The sequence below is a fragment of the Alosa pseudoharengus genome, unplaced genomic scaffold, assembly GCF_046254945.1.
Source record: "Alosa pseudoharengus isolate Yale_2024_CS ecotype anadromous, Long Island Sound unplaced genomic scaffold, YU_APseudo_1.1 YU_APseudo_1.1_scf_15, whole genome shotgun sequence".
Taxonomy (NCBI): domain Eukaryota; kingdom Metazoa; phylum Chordata; class Actinopteri; order Clupeiformes; family Clupeidae; genus Alosa; species Alosa pseudoharengus.
The window spans coordinates 7,519,262-7,539,299 of record NW_027468620.1 but is presented as its reverse complement, the minus strand read 5'-3'; the positions used below and the strand labels follow the sequence as shown (position 1 = coordinate 7,539,299).

The window sequence follows — 20,038 nt, the reverse complement described above, 5'->3', positions numbered from 1 at the left end:
AAACTTGGTGGGCATGTAACCCCACATGGATAGCATGGAACCATCGTTTTTCGTTTTGATCTGTAGCCCCCCCGCTGGACTGGACCCCCGAAAGGAGGGTAGGGCAGACACAGTTTTCTGTGAATATCTCGAGAACCGTAGGGTTTAGGAGGACCATTTTTTTTTTGTATGTTGATCTCAAGGGGCCATGTCAACCCATTCCATAACCACTCATTTCATGTATAGCGCCACCTAGTTAAACACAAAAAAGTAAAAATGAGGTGTTGTAATTGAAGGTATCTGTGACCTAACATAGTCAAAACTGCACGAAATTGGAAGTGTATGATCATTATGACACCCTCTGTATGCACGCCAAATTTTGTGGAATTCCGTTCATGGGGGGCCACACAATAAATTAATTTATGTTACTATACACCAACTGGCCTGTAGGTGGCCGGAGACAGTTTTCTGTGAATATCTCGAGAACCGTAGGGCCTAGGAGGTCCACCTTTTTTATGTATGTTGGTCTTAACGGGGCATGTCAACCCATCCCATTACCACTTATTTCATGTATAGCGCCACCTAGTTAAAAAATAAAAAGCAAAAAAATAGGTGTTTTCATCACAATATCTCTGGCTGACAAGGTCAAAACTGCACGAAATTAAAAGTGTAGGATCATTATGACACCCTCCGAATGCATGCCAAGTTTTGTGTACTTTCGTTCATGGGGGGCCTTACAATAAAATAATTTATGTGTACATTAAGTGACGTACACCAACAATGATTCCCGGGACACTGAAAGACCGGGGTACACAAAACTTGGTGGGCATGTAACCCCACATGGATAGCATGGAACCGTCGTTTTTCGTTTTGATCTGTAGCCCCCCCGCTGGACTGGACCCCCGAAAGGAGGGTAGGGCAGACACAGTTCTCTGTGAATATCTTGAGAACTGTAGGGACTAGGATGACCATTTTTTTCCGTATGTTTGCCTCCAGGGGTCATGTTAACCCATTTCATGTACACACATGTGCACAAACAGATACACACACACACACATACATTCACAGTAATCATACGTATGACACATACTCACACAGTAGACATATGTACGCTTGCACAGGCACATACGCAGGCACACACACAAGCGCACGCACACGCACACGCACGCACGCACACGCACACACGCACACACACACACACACACACACACAACATAAACATGAACATGCACACATGCACACAATTCAAGAATTTCTCAGAATTATGAACAGGCAAGATGGAGGTGGGGTTGTATAAAATGAATTTTACATGTGAAATCTATGAACTAATCATGTTTTGGTACTTGTTGTCTAGCAGATATCAGTGAGAATTGAGTACGTGTGGATAATGCAATTTAGTGAGACAGTTAGAATCATATAGGCCTTTCAGTGTGATTTATTTTTGTGGAAAAAATGTGCTGGACTGGGCGGCGGTCATATTTTGTACCGCTCTGCGGTACATCTAGTTTAAGACCATTACTGTGTGTTTTTAAACATTCATTTCTGAAGAAATGCTGTTTTACTTATAAATGGTGCACTGTCACTTTAACAACATTTATCTTTACATTCTCATAATGCCCTTTTGCCAGCTCTTGTTTATTTGAGTTACATTGATAGCACAATATTAACAATAATATGCACAGTGTTAAGTTGTTATAAGCAGCCTTCATTGCATTGGAAATGGAAGTGTTTAATGACATGTTGCTTCACATTTCTTTTTGCAATTAAAAGTGAATTATGTGCCTGGTAGCCACCTAGCTATCTGAATGGAATGCGTTTTAGTCGACTCGGCATGTGCTTCATGAAATGCTTGGATAACAAATTATTGAAGACCCACTAATTCCATTCTAGTACAACGTGGTGGAGATTGAGAGAACCCAAAAAGTATCAAACTTGCATGTAACATGTTAGTGCATTTTGACATTGTAAACGTTATTGAGTGAAACGCCGTTTGCAGTAAAGTTACTTTTCATTGGCTATATTTGGGTGCCCCCTCTGTCCTTTGGTGCCCTACGCAAAATGCATGATGCGCGTGGTGGGAGCGGTAAGCATTACCATGCTACACAATCTTTTTCTGCATTTCTATCCCTTTATTCTCTTTAATTCAAGTTCACAGCACAAACCTGACATGTACTACTAAGAGCATAGTTTGTGTTTTAACAAGAATTAAAAAGATTAGCGTATAGCACCACTTTGGATGTTTCATTAAATTACTTGCTAGTGCTATTTCGCGAGGCATAGGAAGATCTTTCGGTTTCGCACACAAAGTGCACTTACTTAACTATTATGTTCTTCATATCCTTGTCTCTGACAAGCTGAAAATAATGAGCGTAGGCTTATGTCTATCCAGCAAATAGAATCCGACTTCGAGTCTGCTGCAGCCACAGTCATCTGATTCAACTAGTATCAGTTGATAACGTTCTACTATTATGCGCGTTTTTTTCTTCTCTGTTGTTCTCGCGGTGGTGTTTGCGAATATGTATAAAATTAAAAAAAACACCACTTAATTTCGGGTTAAAATGCATTGTAATGCGCGTTACTGAAGTTTGTACCGAGTAAAATATTACCCAATTTTTTTAGTAATGCCTTACATTACCGCGTTACTGCAAACAGCAATATATTACAGTAATTACATTACTTTTGTAACGCATTACTCCCAACACTGTTTATAACAGAGGCCATTTAAATGACAAGCTAGCAGTTTTGTTGGCAATATATTGTATCACCTGGACATGAGCTTTACCTACATACTTCCTCAGGCCAAGATGCTGTATTGAACAGGTACTGTAGCCTACATGACCAGTCCAGTAATATGCTGTTCCATGTTTGGTGAGATGTATTGATCGGATCGCTATGCTGAAACCTTTATTTCACATCTAAACTCTGAAGCCGAAAGGTTATATTTGGAAAGTCTGTCACGTGACTGTGAGACAGAGAAACAGGGAGGTAATGGTGTTTCTCATGGATGAAGGCATTAAAGATTCAGTTCAGATGAAGCCTGAGTTATTTAATGCTACTTTTTTAATACACTCCTAATTGACAATTAGTTTTAAACTAAATTATCATTGCATAGAATCAGATTGGTGGGCCTAGACTCAATGCTGTATCTCTATTCCACCTAGAAAATGTGACAAGAAATTAAGGGAACTTTAATACTTTTAATGTTAAAGGTGCTCTAAGCCAGCGGTTGTCAAACTGGGGTACGCGTACCCCCAGGGGTACGTGGACTGATTTCAGGGGGTACGCGAAAAAAGATCTAAGTCATAGCCTATGCCTTTTCAAACATTTTCTCTATCCCACGTTGGTAACTTAACTTCCGCATTTGCACTGCACATTAAAAACTTATTTTCTACGCATTAACAAAATATTCGAGAGTGGAGACAGAGAGGGTAAAGCAGCGTTTCTCAAACTGTGGGTCGCAACCCACTACTGGGTCGCGGAGACATGCCAGGTGGGGCGCGAACTGACGTGAAAAACAGGAGTTTTATTTATTTATTTTTTCATCTGTAGCCTAGGCCCAGGTTGCACCCAATGCGCAATGGACGCACTGTGTTATTCATAGGGAAGCGCTCGTGTCAAGGCAGCTTAGTTAGTCCCGACCTGAATGAGATTTTGAACGAGGTTGTGAGAATGGTGAATTTCATCAAGACCCGGCCCTTAAAAGCGTGTCTATTCTCCGCACTTTGAGAGGAGATGGGAGCTGACCAAAAGGCTGTACTGTTTCACAGCGAGGCAAGGTGGCTTTCCCGAGGTAAAGTGCTGTCGCGTGTTTGAGCTCCGTCGCCTCTTCTTGGAGGAAGAGCGCATGTTTGAATCTGCAAGCACGTTCACTAATGAACATTTCTTGACGAAGCTGGCCTATCTTAGCTATATTTTTGGAAAGCTCAATGAGTTAAATCTCCAGTTACAAGGCAAAGACAAGCACCAGATAAGATCACTCCATTCAACAAGACGATTGTGTGTGAGATTAGGTGCAGATCTATTTAAAATCATTATATTCAGCACATTTGTAGGCCTATCATATGTTGACTATTGATGAGATTTGTATCATATGTTTATGATCCTATTCACTATTCTCGACAAAATTTGATAAAAATAAATATTAATAAAACAATTAAAAAAAAACTTGTTAACAATTGGTGGTGTTGGGGGTACTCCGGAAGATCAGGGGGTACATGGGGTCAGGGGGTACATGCCTGATCAGGGGGTACATGCCTGTTAAAAGTTTGGGAACCACTGCTCTAAGCGATGCTGGGTAACGTCACTGCTGTTGAGTTAGCTCGCTACTTCCTCTCCCTCCCTCCCGTGCTGCTCCCATGCAATTGAAACTCTCCTAAACGTGCATCTCGTCTGTGATTTGCTGGAACAGTTTGTTATGTTTTTATGGGCTAGGTTTGCCCAGGTTGCTTTTGTTGCCGTTTTTGGAGCCTGGGCTGTCCACAGAAATTAAATTTTTTTAGTGTTTTCAGGACACAGACAGCTAGTGGTTGGTTAGGTTTGCAGTAAGTGACATCAAATGTTTTAGCTTAAAAAACGTGTGGCATCGCTTAGAGCACCTTTAAGAAATTCAACAACTCAATATCAATATCTGATGTGGACATACAACATACTGCATACTTCACCATCAACATAAAACTGAGACTAATGACATGAGCTCATGTGCTGGGACGGTCTGGCAGTGAAAGTTGTGGAATTGGGCAGCTGACTTACCCTCGGGGCAGAAACACCGATATGTGTCGACGCCGTCCACACACACAGCGCCGTTTTGGCACGGCATCGATCCGCAATCGTTTTGATTCACCTCGCAGAACGGGCCGGCAAAGCCTGCACGAGACAAGAAGGATCATTACGGCAGTCCCTTTGGTTAGTCTAATCCCACAGCCAATTAGGATTTGTATGACTTTGTTTCCCCATTCAAAAGCAGCTTTACAAAGCTGTTATTGATTCAGAGAGCTAGCTGGGCACACGCTGCCACAACCCAGTGGATCATTTAATCATGTTTAATAAGAGTCAGTCATTGCCTCTCTGATTTATTACATTAAACAGGCCAGTGACAAATCCAGCGATGGCCCACATCGAAGCCAAATACCATTTCTGCACTCAGTGCCTCAATGCCAGTCAGAAGGCACACATACACATGGAGAGAGAGAGAGAGAGAGAAAGAGAGAGAACGCAAGCATGAGTGTGCACAAACCACAACAAAGCAAATAGATGACCACCCACAGACAAGCACACTAGCATCCCTTGATGCACACACACACACACACACACACTGCATTAAACACCATGCTCTCTGTACTCCTACACAACTCTCTGTGTACTACTACCCATATCACAGTGAAATCAGAAAAGAGAAATGCATTCATTTCTCATACAGGCTATAGTATATCCCAACAAAGTCTTTCTATGTCAGTATATAGAGTCATTCTGAGGTCTGTTCCTAGGCCCATGGGATGGCTAACCAATGCAAACGTTACTGTACATGTTACATGCATATTACAGCATGGTCTGCCTGGTGGTGCATACTGTATGTCTAGTTATGTTAACCTGGTCAAATTGACACGCATATGGGAATTTAGAGCTCTCAGTTGCCAGTGGGGTCTAAGATCAATGTATTCTGCACGTGGCCTTAATGTGACATAGAAAATTGCCATGTATATTTACACTTAAATTGAATTATCACAGTGAGTTCTTACAAAATATAGGGCAATGCATATATCTTAGGAAAACATATATGCCCATGGGCCTTGCATATGCAATGAGCAATTATTCAGAGCGCATGTTTCATCTTCTCATTGTGAATTTCAAACTGTGCTCTGATATAGTCAGGGCTAATTATTTCACTTTGCTCCTCAAATACAGCCCTGAATACGTTAAGATTAACTGTTCCTAGGCAGACTGCCATACTTATAATTTCCAAGAGAAACACCATCATCATTATGATAGCCATCATCATAAACTTCATCATCACCATCATCATCATCACCACCATCGGCCTCCATCACATTCACCACCAATAACATCATTGCGATGATGATGTCAACCATCACTATCATAAGCATCAGCGAAGGACAGGGATTCAGAGGATGTGCACCAATTCGCTTAATTAACTATAAATTCCACCCGCTGTGGGCAAGGGCATCTGGATGTCCACTCAAAGTGGCACACAAAGCAGGAGAGGGGAATCAACAGAGCCACTGAAACAAGCTGCAGGGGAGGATCGGCCATTACAGGCTGGTGGCTGAACATGGCTGATGAATCTGTGGTTGTATGTAATGTACACTATTATGGGCTGCAACTAACGATTATTTTCATAGTCGGTTAATCTGCTGATGATTTTCTCAATTAGTCGATTTCTTGTTTGATAGATAAAAAATTGTGAAAAATTGTTGATCAGTGTTTCCCAAAACCAAAGGTTATGTTTTGAAATCCTTTGTTCTGTGTGACGAGTCCTAGCAAGATGGTGGTTATACCCTTTCTTTACACTTACAAAGGTACAAATAATTAGTTTAGTCTGCAGGGACCCTCTCCACAACATGACAAGTGTCATATTTTTGAGTGTAGTTTGTGTTGTGTTGTCTTGTCTTTGTCTCCTCTTGGTCATTGAAAAAAGGTCGTTGACGAACATATTTCAAATTACATATCAAGTTTTGATTTGATGTTGAATGAACTTCATCACTCATCCAGGTGACAGGTCAATCCAAGGTCAACATAACCCATACTGATCACAGCACAGCCCATCATAGCCGCATAGTGGGCTGGTGATTTAAAACACTAACTGCACAGACACATGTGCAGATATAGAGAGATACATGTCACATGGCACATGTAAAGCAACTGAACAATGAACAGACAGGTACAGTATATGGAAGAAATAACATCACCCTTACTGAATGCCTTACTACACATGCTTTTTCTTGAACTTTCTTCCGGGCAGAAAAAATGGATAAGTCGCACATGGAAATAGCCTGATTATGTGATCTTTTGTTGAAGGGAAACTGATGATGCTGTGTTGATATTTGTTTCAAATCTTGTGTGTGGGCAGGGATGAGTGGGCGTATAGTTCCTATGTTGTTATGGGAATATATGTGATGTTGACAGCTGTATCTGTTGTATCAACAGATAATAAAAAACACTGTATGTACAAAATATAAAGAATTGACAGGTTGCCAGGCTTATTTCATTGATCATACACAGGTCATATACCAAACAGCTCAAGGCATTCAGGCAGCAATATAGCAATGACAATGGCCTCCATTAAAGCAGTACATACAAACCGGTGCCGCAGTGATGAAGTCATAGATGTGAATTTGCCTAACGGCGGCTGTGGATAGCCCCCCTCATTGTGCACTCCTGAGTGGTTTTACAATGGCTCTAAGCATCGTTACTCCTCTGCATAAATCTGCATCCAACTGCATCATGCAGAGGAGGCCTCTGTCAGTTCCGCCTGGTCTTACATCATTACTGTTTCAGGCACTCGAGCACCAATCCACATTCTGACAGACACTTTTTCTGTGGTCTAAAAGAGCTAGTAAGCTAGGGGTAATTATACAGAGAGAATGTCTATACGTGTAGTCGTCTCCTGTCATTTAGGTGAGACAGGTGGAGGGTGTGGCTTGGCTGAACATGTGACAAAGGGTACTCCTGAAAGTCGTGGCTTCTTACAGATTCATTATTTGTACAAGAATCCAGCCTTACACATCAGCAAGACCCATGAAAGGCATTCTGGTACTGCAGTGTCAGACTTGTCCTTGGGGAATGAGCTAAGCATCACGCTAAGGACCGCTAAGGTTTCATTTGCATAGGGGATTGCTAACAATCCTTCATTCTGACGCATGTCGAGAATAAGTGCGCATAGACTAATGAAGTGCTGGTTATTGATTAGGCTACACATGCCTCCATGAATCACTCATCTGTAGATGATGTTTTCATTTGGAAAGTTGCTCTTTGCATTATTGATATAGCTCAGTGATCTTCGGATTCAGCATTTAAAAACAACTGTAATCATATTTTAAAGTTGCTGCTTAGCATATCTGCTTCAAATGGTTGTACCTAAATGTGTCATTAGGTATACAAATGTGTTTGTGATTGAAATACATTATAGCCCAAATTTCATATGGAATGTGTCCTCAAGTAAAAGATGTAAACAGGCCTCAATAGTTGCTAATGATTGATCATCACATCATAGGCTCTGCTATAGAGTATTTGTCATTTTATTTGGTTTTGTATTCTATTTTTTCTCTGGTGTAAGAAAGAAACATTTAAGACAAGACTTAATAGAGACTGCAAAGGATGCAATGCCTGGCAACTCTATGAGAGCTCAAAAACTGGTGTTAAAACACACTAAAACTTACCTTTCTCACAGATACAAGTGACATTGTTTCCATCCTCCGTCTCAATACATTTCAATGTATGCTCCTGACACAAATCTAGGCTGCAGAGGTCAATGTCCACAGAACAGTCTTTCCCCTGGAACCCTGCAACAAACCAACAGACACAGTTTTAAATGACAGAGAGACATACAGGCACAAAAATGCATCTATCTAGCACAGTGGTCCCCAAACCTTTTCTTCTGAGGGCCAGCTCACTATGCCTGGCTCTAAGAGAGGGCCAGAGACTCGGAGTATATCAGTAACCATAAATAGCTTAGAACTGTGAACAACAACAGTCTACCTTAGTTGAATATTCCATTACATTTAATCATAGGCTACTGCAATTTAATACCATTGTTAGCTGTGTTTATATTGCCATCATGCCATATCAGTGTAAAATGTAGCTCAAATGAAATGATACTAATAAAAAGACTTAAGCACTCCTAAAAGTATTAGCAGGGAGTCCCAAAAGTATTTTATTCAAAATGTGTGAACTCTGAACTCTGTGTCTTTGCCTATGCAGCTCAAGTTGTGAACAAGCAATATCCTACAAATAATTTAAAGTTCTCAAACTATGAGAGTTTTATGAAGTGCTGACAAAAACATCTGAAATGACCACTTTCACTCACCCGATGAGAACTTTGTGAATTGTGAATTTGTATGAACATTTGAACAAGTGAATAAAAAATAGAAATAATTATCCCAAAAAGTCCCAAAAATATGACTTGAATAGAAGTTAGTTAGTTATTAACAATTAATTGATAAACTTTTAGAATACTTTGAGCACTGATGCAGTCAGCATAGGCATCTTACATTGTGTGCAGGTAGGCCTACATTTCATTCCGTTTTCGATGGCAAACGTGAAACTGAGCCAAAACAACCACCAGTGGACAAAAAGAGTATTAAATGTGTACTTAGAGTATTACATGTGTTATTAGACTCGCCATAGAGAATGAATGGGGGAAATTACGGAGGTTATAGTTTGACAATGTCGTACTCCCGTGCGGGCCAGATGCTATATACCACGGACATGTTTTGGGGGGCCACCCAAAATGATGTGGCGGGCCGTAGTTTGGGGACCACTGATCTAGCATTTCAAACCACTCAGACCATAAAGAAAATATTTTATATGACAAAACTTTTTCTCCTCCCTCCACTTTGACAAATTCTCTCCCCGAACCTTGTTAGCTGGTCTCATAAACCTGAGATTCGCGAGACAGACCGTAAAGCCACATTTGGAAATGCCATGTTTTATTAGGTAAAGACACCCTTTTCTGCCGCAGATTTATGAAGGCACTGATTCTTTCTCTGGCAGTCTACCTGCTGCCCAGTATGCTAATAGGCTGAATCACTGGCTAAAAAGACCCATCTTGCCAGAGTGATCTATATCGCATTTGTCTGGCGGAGCAGATGCAGCAGTCTACATGTCACTGATAGATGACCGCGTCGATAACCTTTGTTATAAATAAAACACGGCCACCCCACAGTATCTAATATGGGATCAATACCCGTTGTAAATAAGCCCTTGCAATGGATGGTGTTTAATAATTGAAGAAATTACAACCCTAATAAATGTTACCCAGCCTTGTGTTCAGCCATGATTGAGTCTTTGACATGCTGTGGTGTTGTAAATTTGAAGCAAGAGAGGACCCCCCTCCACACACACACATCCAAACACATACATTGAGAACCAACATACATGTTACACACAGACACTGCTGTTATTTACCAAGTGGCTGCCTGACTGACAGTTTGTGTCTCATCTTGACGCAAGAGAGGACCCCGGCACAAACCCCAACACAACACATACATGAAGAAGCAATACACACACACACACACACACACACACACACACACAAACACAGCTCTTATTTACAGAGTGGCTGTCTGACTGACAGTTTGTGTCGCGCAAGTCAGCCCTTATGAAGGAGGACATAAAGATTGACAAAGAATTTGCCAAATGAAGATGAAAAAGTGCCCTCAGCAATCTGCATTCATCCACTGGTACTGGCATCCACCAACCCCCTCTAAAACCACCTTGTATGTTGCCCTGGATCGTTAATGGACATCTACTGCCTCCAACAAAGTATGGAAGCGGTATTTAATAGCCAATTGTGCATGCAATTCACTCTCAGGTTAATGTTGCATGAAGGAATGTCACACTTAGAGAGCAGGCATTTCCAAATGGGACCCTTCCCAACACGTGGGCATCACTGAGTTATTTTCTCTTGGCCCAAAGTACCACACCGGAGGAAAATGTAACACTCTCGCCGAATGTATCCAACAAAAAAATTAATTTAGACACACACATCAGTCCTGCAGGGTTATATATTAAATTTTCCCTGTTAATATCACAATGGCCTGCTGGGAACAGATGAGGCCTCATAAACTACATTCAGGGGGCATGCTGAAGGAATGCACACAAAACCCATTGAGATGGGTACAGAGGTATGAATTCATTAACAGCGCTACTATTCAGGGGAATTTCTGTGGCGCTCGTCTATTGATGCCCACCAAATCCTACTTCCTTTTCGGCCTCGGGCAAGATGAAACGCCAGTGGTCAGGGTAAGAAATCTTTCCTGGGTCTCCCCCTCGGTCCCTGAACAGACTATGTATGATTCATATAATAACAGGAGAACACAATTACTAGCTATAGAGGCTACTGAGGCTGGAGCAGCATGGTGCACACCATTGCCAATAAAAAGCTCCAAAGAGAAGTACTGTTAAAAGAATGATTTAACAATACTGACTAGGAATGAGTACTGTAGGTGTCAGACAAAAGACTAAGGTTACAAATGAACTAATTTATTGACACATTTGCAGAACACTTGCAGAAGAGAAAGTTTTGCACCTTCTTAGAAACGGTGGCGTATTGTATTCCTTCATCTTGGTTAAGGCATCCATTGTTCACATGACAATACCAACGTTACATGGTTTTCAGTTGCCACCAACGACCGTTATTTGAGAGCTTTGGCTTTGAAAGCACAGGAAGGACAGAATGGTGCACATATCCTTTTATGATGAAAACGGCTGCAAGCAAAACAATTTCTAGCTCATCCATCAAGGCCGTGTGAGAGAGCACTACATTTGAGCACTGGAGATTGCGTTACCTATGTAGAAACTCATTAAAAAATATTATACATATGATTCTGCACACACTCACACACACACACACACACACACACACACACAAACACACACACACACGCACACACACACACACACACACACACACACACACACACACACACACACACACACACACACTGAGAAATACAGAAAGAGTGACAGCACATACACACACACACACACACACACACACACACACACACACACACACACACACACTCACACTCACACACACAATGCGATGCTCGTTCAACAAGTATTTATATTTATCAGTGTTGTGAGCCTGAGGGGAAAACACTTGAGAGAAGATAATTAAAACACAGTGAGACAAAGGCAATCACTGTGGATGACTTCAATGAATTCACATGCTGCATACAATTGTGTCTGCGTGCGAGGTTAACCTAGCGCTAGTGCAGAGCGCTGAGGAGGGAGGCAACCAGTCCCTTGCATACACATTACTGATTTGCTCTGGGGCACACAAGAGACCTCCATCCATTCCAACAACCACAACAACAAACACACAAACACACACACACACACACACACAAACAAAAACCTTAGGTGCGCTTGACAGATCTTGGCCCGTCTTGAACTAACTTTGTAAGTAGTGGATTACAAAGGTGGGCCATCACCGGTCTGCAGCAAAAAATTCCACATCAAATTCATGAGTGACAGACTGATGGGTGTTGTGTTCATCAACAGCTACGGCTTTTCGTTTCGTATCGCGGGGGTCGTCAGAGAGGCTGGACACCCGTGACCATGATGCTGAGACGCGCAGCTCTTGCTGTGGGAGACTGACAAGTGAGCGTCGCAGCCAGAGTGCACACAAGAAGCCAGCCGAGGCAGATGCCATAGTGTAATTGATAAATCTGACACATTCATCCATCATCTCGGCTGGTGATCTACTCAAAGTTGTCACGAACTGCTCTCGGAGTGTCCAGTCAGTACCAGCAATCAGGACAATGCTGCTGCGATTGAACCAGTGTGCTCACACCTTCACTCAAGGCTGCATAGAGCTGAGCGTTTAAATTACTGCTCGCCCTGCAAGTGCCACGATCAAGGCACTCAAACGTCATCAGATGTATTTCTGCATATGATGAATCCATGCTCTAATATGCATGCTGTAGCGTGTTCTTTTATAATGGAAACATTTGTAATATACAGCAACATAATATATAGTATAGGGCTGTCAATCGATTAAAAAAAATAATCTAATTAATTACATACTCTGTGATTAATTAATCTAAATTAATCCCATATATAATTTTTGCTGTGAAAGTATTTTAAATATTTAAATTCAAATGAATCATTGAATAATCAGCATTAGTGACATTAAAGTTCAAAAACTCTTTTATTATTATTTTCACTGTTTAAATAATTGCCATAATAATCTATGATATGACCTAATATGCTGAGGAAATAAATTCAAAAGTGCTTCGGGAAGAAGTTTTTTTTTTTTTTTTTCACATACAAGGCAATTCAGGCCACAGATATAATCTAGGGGACACAATGAAAATAAATTAACACTCCCCTCAATGTCAACACTTATTTCTTTGCATTGATGTGCGACTATAGAGTTGATGAACTCCGGTGATATGCAAATTCCTTGCTGCAGACATTGCAGAGGACTTTATTTTCAACACTTTATTTTTTTCAACACCATCAGGCCGTTTTTTAAATTAAATGTTCCAATCAATGATCCAGGCAGCACGTTTTCTTCTCTCTCCTTCATTTTACAGTCTAATTTTTACTGACTAGAACGGCTCGGGGTTAAAGGTCATACGGAATCGATTAATCTGCACTAATTTTTTTAATCAGTTATTTTTTCTCAAATTAATTAATCGAAATTCATCAGTTATTTTGACAGCCCTAATATAGTAATATAAAGCACATTTTTGGAATGAGAATTGGCTGTTCCAGCCACTGTTCCAGCCATACTAGGGAGTGCAGATATCCTTACATGCCCTTACACTAGTTTCAGTGTTTTACATCTGTTTTTTACTGTACCTCAAGATGCACGCAAATGCAAACATACTACCTGGGAATGCAGACGTTACATATATATGACCCAATTATGTCAGCATCATGGAGATGGACTAATATCAAAGTATTTGCAGTGATTGCAAGATCATTTTTAGGGAAGGTATAAAATATTATGGCAAATGATCCAGCTCTTTTAAATGACTCTACACTACATATATCCCATCAGAGATTAAATAAAATTAAAGGTTTCTTTTTCTAATTCCACGGCAAAAAAATATGTTCCTTGACAGCAAACTTCTTACTTGAATCCTATTTGGTCAGGCCCAGCCTCTTACTACACTGTCAAACAGCGTCCATCCAAATGACTAACTGGCACTTGGCTTTCCTCTCAGTAATTTTCATTAGGAAAAAGACAAGATCCATTTGGACAGGCTCATACAAGCGCCCATAGGCCACAGTATGTCATCCTGATTACCCACTGACGTTTAAATAAGTTTTGCCCTTGCCAGGAAATCCACAAAATACAACCCATCTTGGCCCTTTCCGAAGCTGCTATGGTGGCGTTATAAGATATGCTGAAGTATGATTGTGAAAATTGGGTTAGCATCCCCTGTAACCTTTTTTGTGTTACATTTGTTCTCTCTCGGAGGTAAACATCTCACATCACTTATCTGATTGAATTGCGGAGATGGGAGGGGGGGGGGGCTAAAAAGATTACAAACACCTCAGTCCCCAGTCCACCGTCGAAATCATCGCAATAATGGAAGTTTTACTACCGATGGCGGTAGTCTGCATTTTCTCAGCAGGGCGTATGAGTCCGTGAAGAGGGAGCTGAGGGAGAATTTACACTGATGTGCTCTTCATATCCATGTCCTCATTGGCCTTGATGTTATTAAGACGTTATTGAGACTCTGCGAAGCATGTTTGCTTAGATGAAGTGATATATACATATCTGCATTTGGATCGGTGGAGACCCCCTTTCCTCAATAAGGTATGCTAGCACATCTGATGCATAAATAAGCAGTAACTGACTCCTTTTCTAAGACAACACATTCAATGGTATCGGAGGGTAATATTACATGGTGGTGTACTTACCAAAAGTACAAAAACACACATAGCCATTGGTGAGGTCCTTGCAAGAGCCTCCGTTCAAGCAGGGCCTAGACCAGCAGTCATTCACATTTTCTGAGCAGGTCTTTCCTGTAACAAATATTTAAAATGTATTAGAAATTAGGCATCTATTTGGGGGAGCTGTGGTATAAGCACCAGCATGAGAGTATTGAAATTAAAATTCATGTTCAAGTAGTTTATGTCCTTATGTTTACAGTCAGAATTGTTGTTGGATAGAATACTTCAACGAAGTCAGCTGTGATGTGCTTTTCCACATGACATGACGGTTACATTTTCGTCCTGTTACTGTACGATTCCTGAGTATATCTTTGTCTGAAGAGATAAGGGTAAATACGACTCTGTTCCTGATTTTCCTACCATTGTCTGGCTGGGGGTCTCCATTCATCTGTGGTATCAAAATGGACCATCAGTCCCAACCACATACAGGTTCAAGTGCCCACGGTAACCTGGGGTCAAATTGCAACCTGTGACACTTTTCCAAGTCCCTCCCCCACCTCTCTTCCTCACTTGCCTCCTGTCACTCTTACAGTTTTTCTCAGTCGCTTTGGTGCTTTTTTCAGATCAAAATGAAAATTCTCATAACTATTAGTTCAACCTCCACAACATTTAGTCATTTGTGCACATCATAGTAGCAATTTCTCCTTCCTCTGAACAAATTGCAAATACTTTTGGTCATATATCAGTTGCTTTCATACAATTCTCTGCTGTTTTTTAACATTATCATTTGCTTACAGTATGTCATGTCAGTCAAAATGAACTATACTTATGAATGCTGAATAGTCGTTCCAAATAAAACTAATAGTCTTCATTTCATTGCTTGAGTCATTACATACAGAATTGTTGAACTAGTTATCAAATTCTGTCACAATGCTGTAGAATTGCAAAGAGCATACAGTAAAAATGTACGTATTCAGTGTCTTGTACTCACTTACTCACCTAACTACAGCAATGTGTAACTTTACTGTAGTTTTCAAATGGCTGTGCAAGTGCTGTATAGTGCTGTCTTGAGCATGTTCAGGTAGTGTCACCGAGTTCTGACCTTTTTTTGCATTGGAAAACACTGAGAGAACTGTCATAATGAAAACATGACAAAGCCATTTGACTATCTTGTTCATAAACGATAGTGTCAAGACTTCTAATTTTGATGACACTGACAGTTTCATTGACATGAATACCTGCTTTTGAGGAATGGACTATCCATTTTGAGCAAGTGACGTGCTTTTGCAGGTCATCCATTAGGTTTTGCAGTTTGCACAAATTGTTTTGAGAATTGCACTAACTGCTGTGCAAATGTTAATAGTGATGCACCAAAGCAACTGAGAAAAACTGTAACTAGCCCAAATAAAGTCATCAGATGTACAGTCAAATTTGCATGACTTAAAACTTAGCATTTGACTTGTGTAAGGATTTTGCCTGAAACCGTTTTTGATTGAGGGCCTAGACAAGATGATCTACAATATATAAATGTCATTACAAAGACAGCGTGTTTCAAAGTATAATTAAAGGCACTTGAAAGAGTCGGAAGACAATATCAGTCCTGATGACACAGCTGTTGCGGCTGCCACAGTTGTTTGAGAAATCCATCTGTATCCATGTTTGCACATCTGGCCAAAGCAGCCATTGAGCATTAAAGGATGCGCGACTAGTCACAATGGAATCCTGTACAGGCTGCTGAGTTCACTCTAAGAAATACTGACTATCATTGTCATCACCTTCCCATCCGCAATGATATTGCTATCCCCCCGGGACAATGTTCTGATTGAATATAAAAATACACTCTGACATTGATGATAGAAGGAGTATCTATATGAAATGAAATGCCAACCAAACATATGGAAAGGTATGGTATACATATGGCATAGGTGTCTCTGGTGTCACTATTTATCAATATATCACATATACTTCACTTCTCGCTCAATATGCAACAGTGTATATGTTTGTTATGTAACTGAATAGAAAAGGCAAGGCAAGGCATTCACTGAATGAAGCAAAAAATACTTGCACACAGTACTTGCAATACTTGCATACGTATACATTTTAAAATGTTTATCCAGAATGACCAATCTTCGTAAATCACCAATTACAGATTGGTAACAGAGACGTGCTAGTTAACATGCACTAGACGTGGGGCACTGTGGTGCAGGTGGCTGCAGTGTCCATGCCACATTCGGGTCCATGTGCCCACGAGGACTCGGGATCAAAACCGACTCATGGTCATTTCCTGACCGCATCCCATCTCTCTCTCTCTCTCTCTCCCCCACTCTCTTCCTGTCATTCTTCACTGTCTTCCTGAATTTGCCGTTGTGTTCCCGTTTAGTTTTAGTTTTTTTTTTTTTATTTGCCGTTGTGCTTTCTGTTTTGTCATTGTGTTTTTTTTATTTGCCGTTGTGTTTTCCGTTACTCTGTTGTGTTTGGCACTTCAGGGCTACCTACAAAAAGGCCAGATATCTACTTTAACATGTGCTAGACAAACCAACCTACCTTCAAAACCTGGAGCACACAGGCACTGGTACCCGTGTGCCGTTTCAATGCAGGTGGCTCCATTGATGCAGGGTGAGCTTCTACACTGGTTCACCCGCATCTCACAGTGCGCGCCCTCATACTCTGGTTGGCATCGGCAGGTGTAGTTCTGCTCCTGGTCCAGACAGGTGCCATGCTCCGAACACTGATGCCCAACACAATAGTCAATGTCCACTTCGCAGTAAGGGCCCGTGTATCCAGGAGGACAACGACAGCTGGTGATGTAAGGAACATGAAATGTACATGACATGTTATGTTAATGTTAATATGCTAACAAAAGATCATGGCCTTTCAACTATGTAACTTTAGACTTTATACAACTTCTTGGTCAAAACCTTTTTTTTTAACAACCAGTTACCAAATGAACAATTCTTTGACCAGTGTCTTAACTTTAAACTGCTGACGTTACCACTCAACATTCATAATTCAATTTCAAAAGGGATTTTACCTCACCACTGAAAAAACAACAACAATCAACTGTGCTGTAGTCCAGTGGGAACCTACATGTCATTCAAGGTTATTAAGAGGTCGTTGAACTCAAGGTTTTTACCTGTAGCCATTGACCTTGTCGACACATGTGGCTCCATTCTGACACCAGTGCTGGTTGCAGTCGTTGATGTCGATGAGGCAGTTGTGGCCTGTCCACCCCGGTGGACAAACACAACTGTAGCTGGTAGCATTGTTAAGAATACAACGGCCTCCATTGGCACAGGGCTGGAAGAAAAACGTGACAATATAAATTCATGACATAAATTCACTACAGACCATAAACCACCATAAGTAGTCCTATTCCACATCCATATGCACACAGACAAAAAAAAAACACTAATTGTGGATTAGAAGACTGGATTCATGAATGTGAAAGACTGTGGCAAGTGCACTGCGTTTCATATTGAGAGAGTGATGAATAACAATTATATTTCATCAAGTCCTTTCCACACCGCACAATACAGTCACTCCCTACTACCCCCCCCCCCCCCCCCACGCCCACACACACATACCTCACAAAATGTGGCAGAACAATTTCTTTCCCCTGCTGTCTCGCTGTTTGAGACATGAAGCCCTTGAAGCGCCTTCAACGCAACATTCATCAACGCAAGGTAAACACAGTCGGGAGACGGGACCATATGATCGTTTACGGGAGGAATGCAATCTTTTTAAACCAGATGTTTTTAGACGGGGGGGTTGGGGGAGGGGGTGATGGCTGCTGCACTACTCGGGACAATCTGTTAATGGGACTCATTAGCATACAAAACCACCACATACTGATTAATGGTTACATTTCAAACCTTTTAGAGGGGCAATTACAAAGAAAGCCAGATTAATACATCAACATGTTTGCTCCCATGCTCAGCTGTAAGCACTGTGCATTCCCAAACCCTCTTCACTCAGTCGTTTCACTTCTGGCCCAAAAGGAACTGCTGACGCACCTGTATGTGTTGGGGACACGGTGTGCGACACGTGTACCTGAACCCGTCAGGTAAATCCAAACACACCGTCTTCGAGGGACACGTGGCATTTGGGAGAGCGCAGGCATCTACATCCATCTCGCAATTCGTTCCGAAAAATCCTGCAGGGGGGTGGAATGTGGGAAATCAACATCAGCCACTGCCATAAACTGTGACAACCGAGGAATCGCAGTGGGAGAAAAAAAAAACAGGCGCCTGAGAGGTTTACACTGTAGATAAGTGGATTTGCTGCAGTCCTGTTGGTGGCGGCCCACGTATGTTCTCAAGAACCTGAAATACCTTTTAGTTTACCATACAGTACAGCAATTAACCTTTAATTCTTTACAAAGCCATTTTCCATAGAAGGCCATCCATTAAAGAGAGGACCCCTGAAGAGGCCTTTTCTTTAAACCCCTACATGCCTTTGGGAGAATTTTTTCCACCCTTACAATACAAAAATGCATGTCTAATCTCACGTGTGTGTGTGTGTGTGTGTGTGTGTGTGTGTGTGTGTGTGTGTGTGTGTGTTTGTGACAGACCAACTTGACATTATTAGTTTCTTTGTTCAATAAGAAGCCAACAGAGATTCTATCCCTTCTCACTCCTCTGCACTGTGTGCTCCTGAATGACTTAGGAGAGGCTAGGGTATATGTATGTGTGTGTGTGTGTGTGTGTGTGTGTGTGTGTGTGTGTGTGTGTGTGTGTGTGTGCGCGCGTGTAGGTGGTGGTGGTGGTGGATGGGAGGGGGCACTGGGACTCTGTGCCATGCACTCATTGGACGGCTGGGAGCAGCTGGCAGCGAAAACTGCATTTGCAAGCCTGCCAGGAGCACGCCAATCTCCTGGGTGGGACTTTCAGGTTGCATCAGTGAATGCAAATGCTGCCTCAGCTGGTCGAGGAGAATCAACAATTACAGGCGAATCATATTATTACAATGGTGTCTGATGGGGGAGTATTCCATAACACAATATTGACACAATCCTACCGCACTAATGAGCACTGGCAGGAAAGATGACTGATCTGTTCGTCTGTCAGTCAGTCAGCAGAGAGAGGGGGGGTGGGGGGGGGGGTTAGGCTCGGCTGGGACGGGCTTGGCGCTGTGGTGGTAAGCTGTGAGGGGCCCAATCAAGTGCGCCTGGGAGGATCTTTCACATGCGGAGAGGATACGGTACCTGGGGGACAGGTGCACTGGTAAGACCCCACCAAGTCGGTGCAGGTGCCATTTTGCCGGCAAGGGTTGGAGTCGCACTCGTCGACCTCGGCTTCACAGTGGCGTCCTGCAAGGTGTGCGGAAAATGAGTGAGTACTACTGTGTTTGACACAACGCTCCTTTCAAGGCCTTTATAAAGCACTTTTTAAGTTGCAATAACTGCCACAATGTAACAAAAAGATGCAGCACGCCTATAACATATATGTAATGACATTTTGTGTGTAAA

The 20,038-nt window shown here is 41.7% G+C and overlaps 1 protein-coding gene across 1 annotated transcript in view; it reads right to left on the bottom strand.

The window, feature by feature from the left end:
- The window catches only part of eys (eyes shut homolog), a 185,366-nt gene that overhangs the window by 148,323 nt on the left and 17,005 nt on the right, over nucleotides 1-20,038 (bottom strand). Inside the window, exons 7-11 of the mRNA XM_076286449.1 lie at nucleotides 19,775-19,879; nucleotides 18,585-18,724; nucleotides 17,705-17,868; nucleotides 17,116-17,369; nucleotides 14,599-14,703 (exon numbers count right to left, since the gene is read on the bottom strand). Of these exons, the coding sequence (XP_076142564.1) occupies nucleotides 14,599-14,703; nucleotides 17,116-17,369; nucleotides 17,705-17,868; nucleotides 18,585-18,724; nucleotides 19,775-19,879 (768 nt within the window). The remainder of the gene's footprint in view (nucleotides 1-14,598; nucleotides 14,704-17,115; nucleotides 17,370-17,704; nucleotides 17,869-18,584; nucleotides 18,725-19,774; nucleotides 19,880-20,038) is intronic.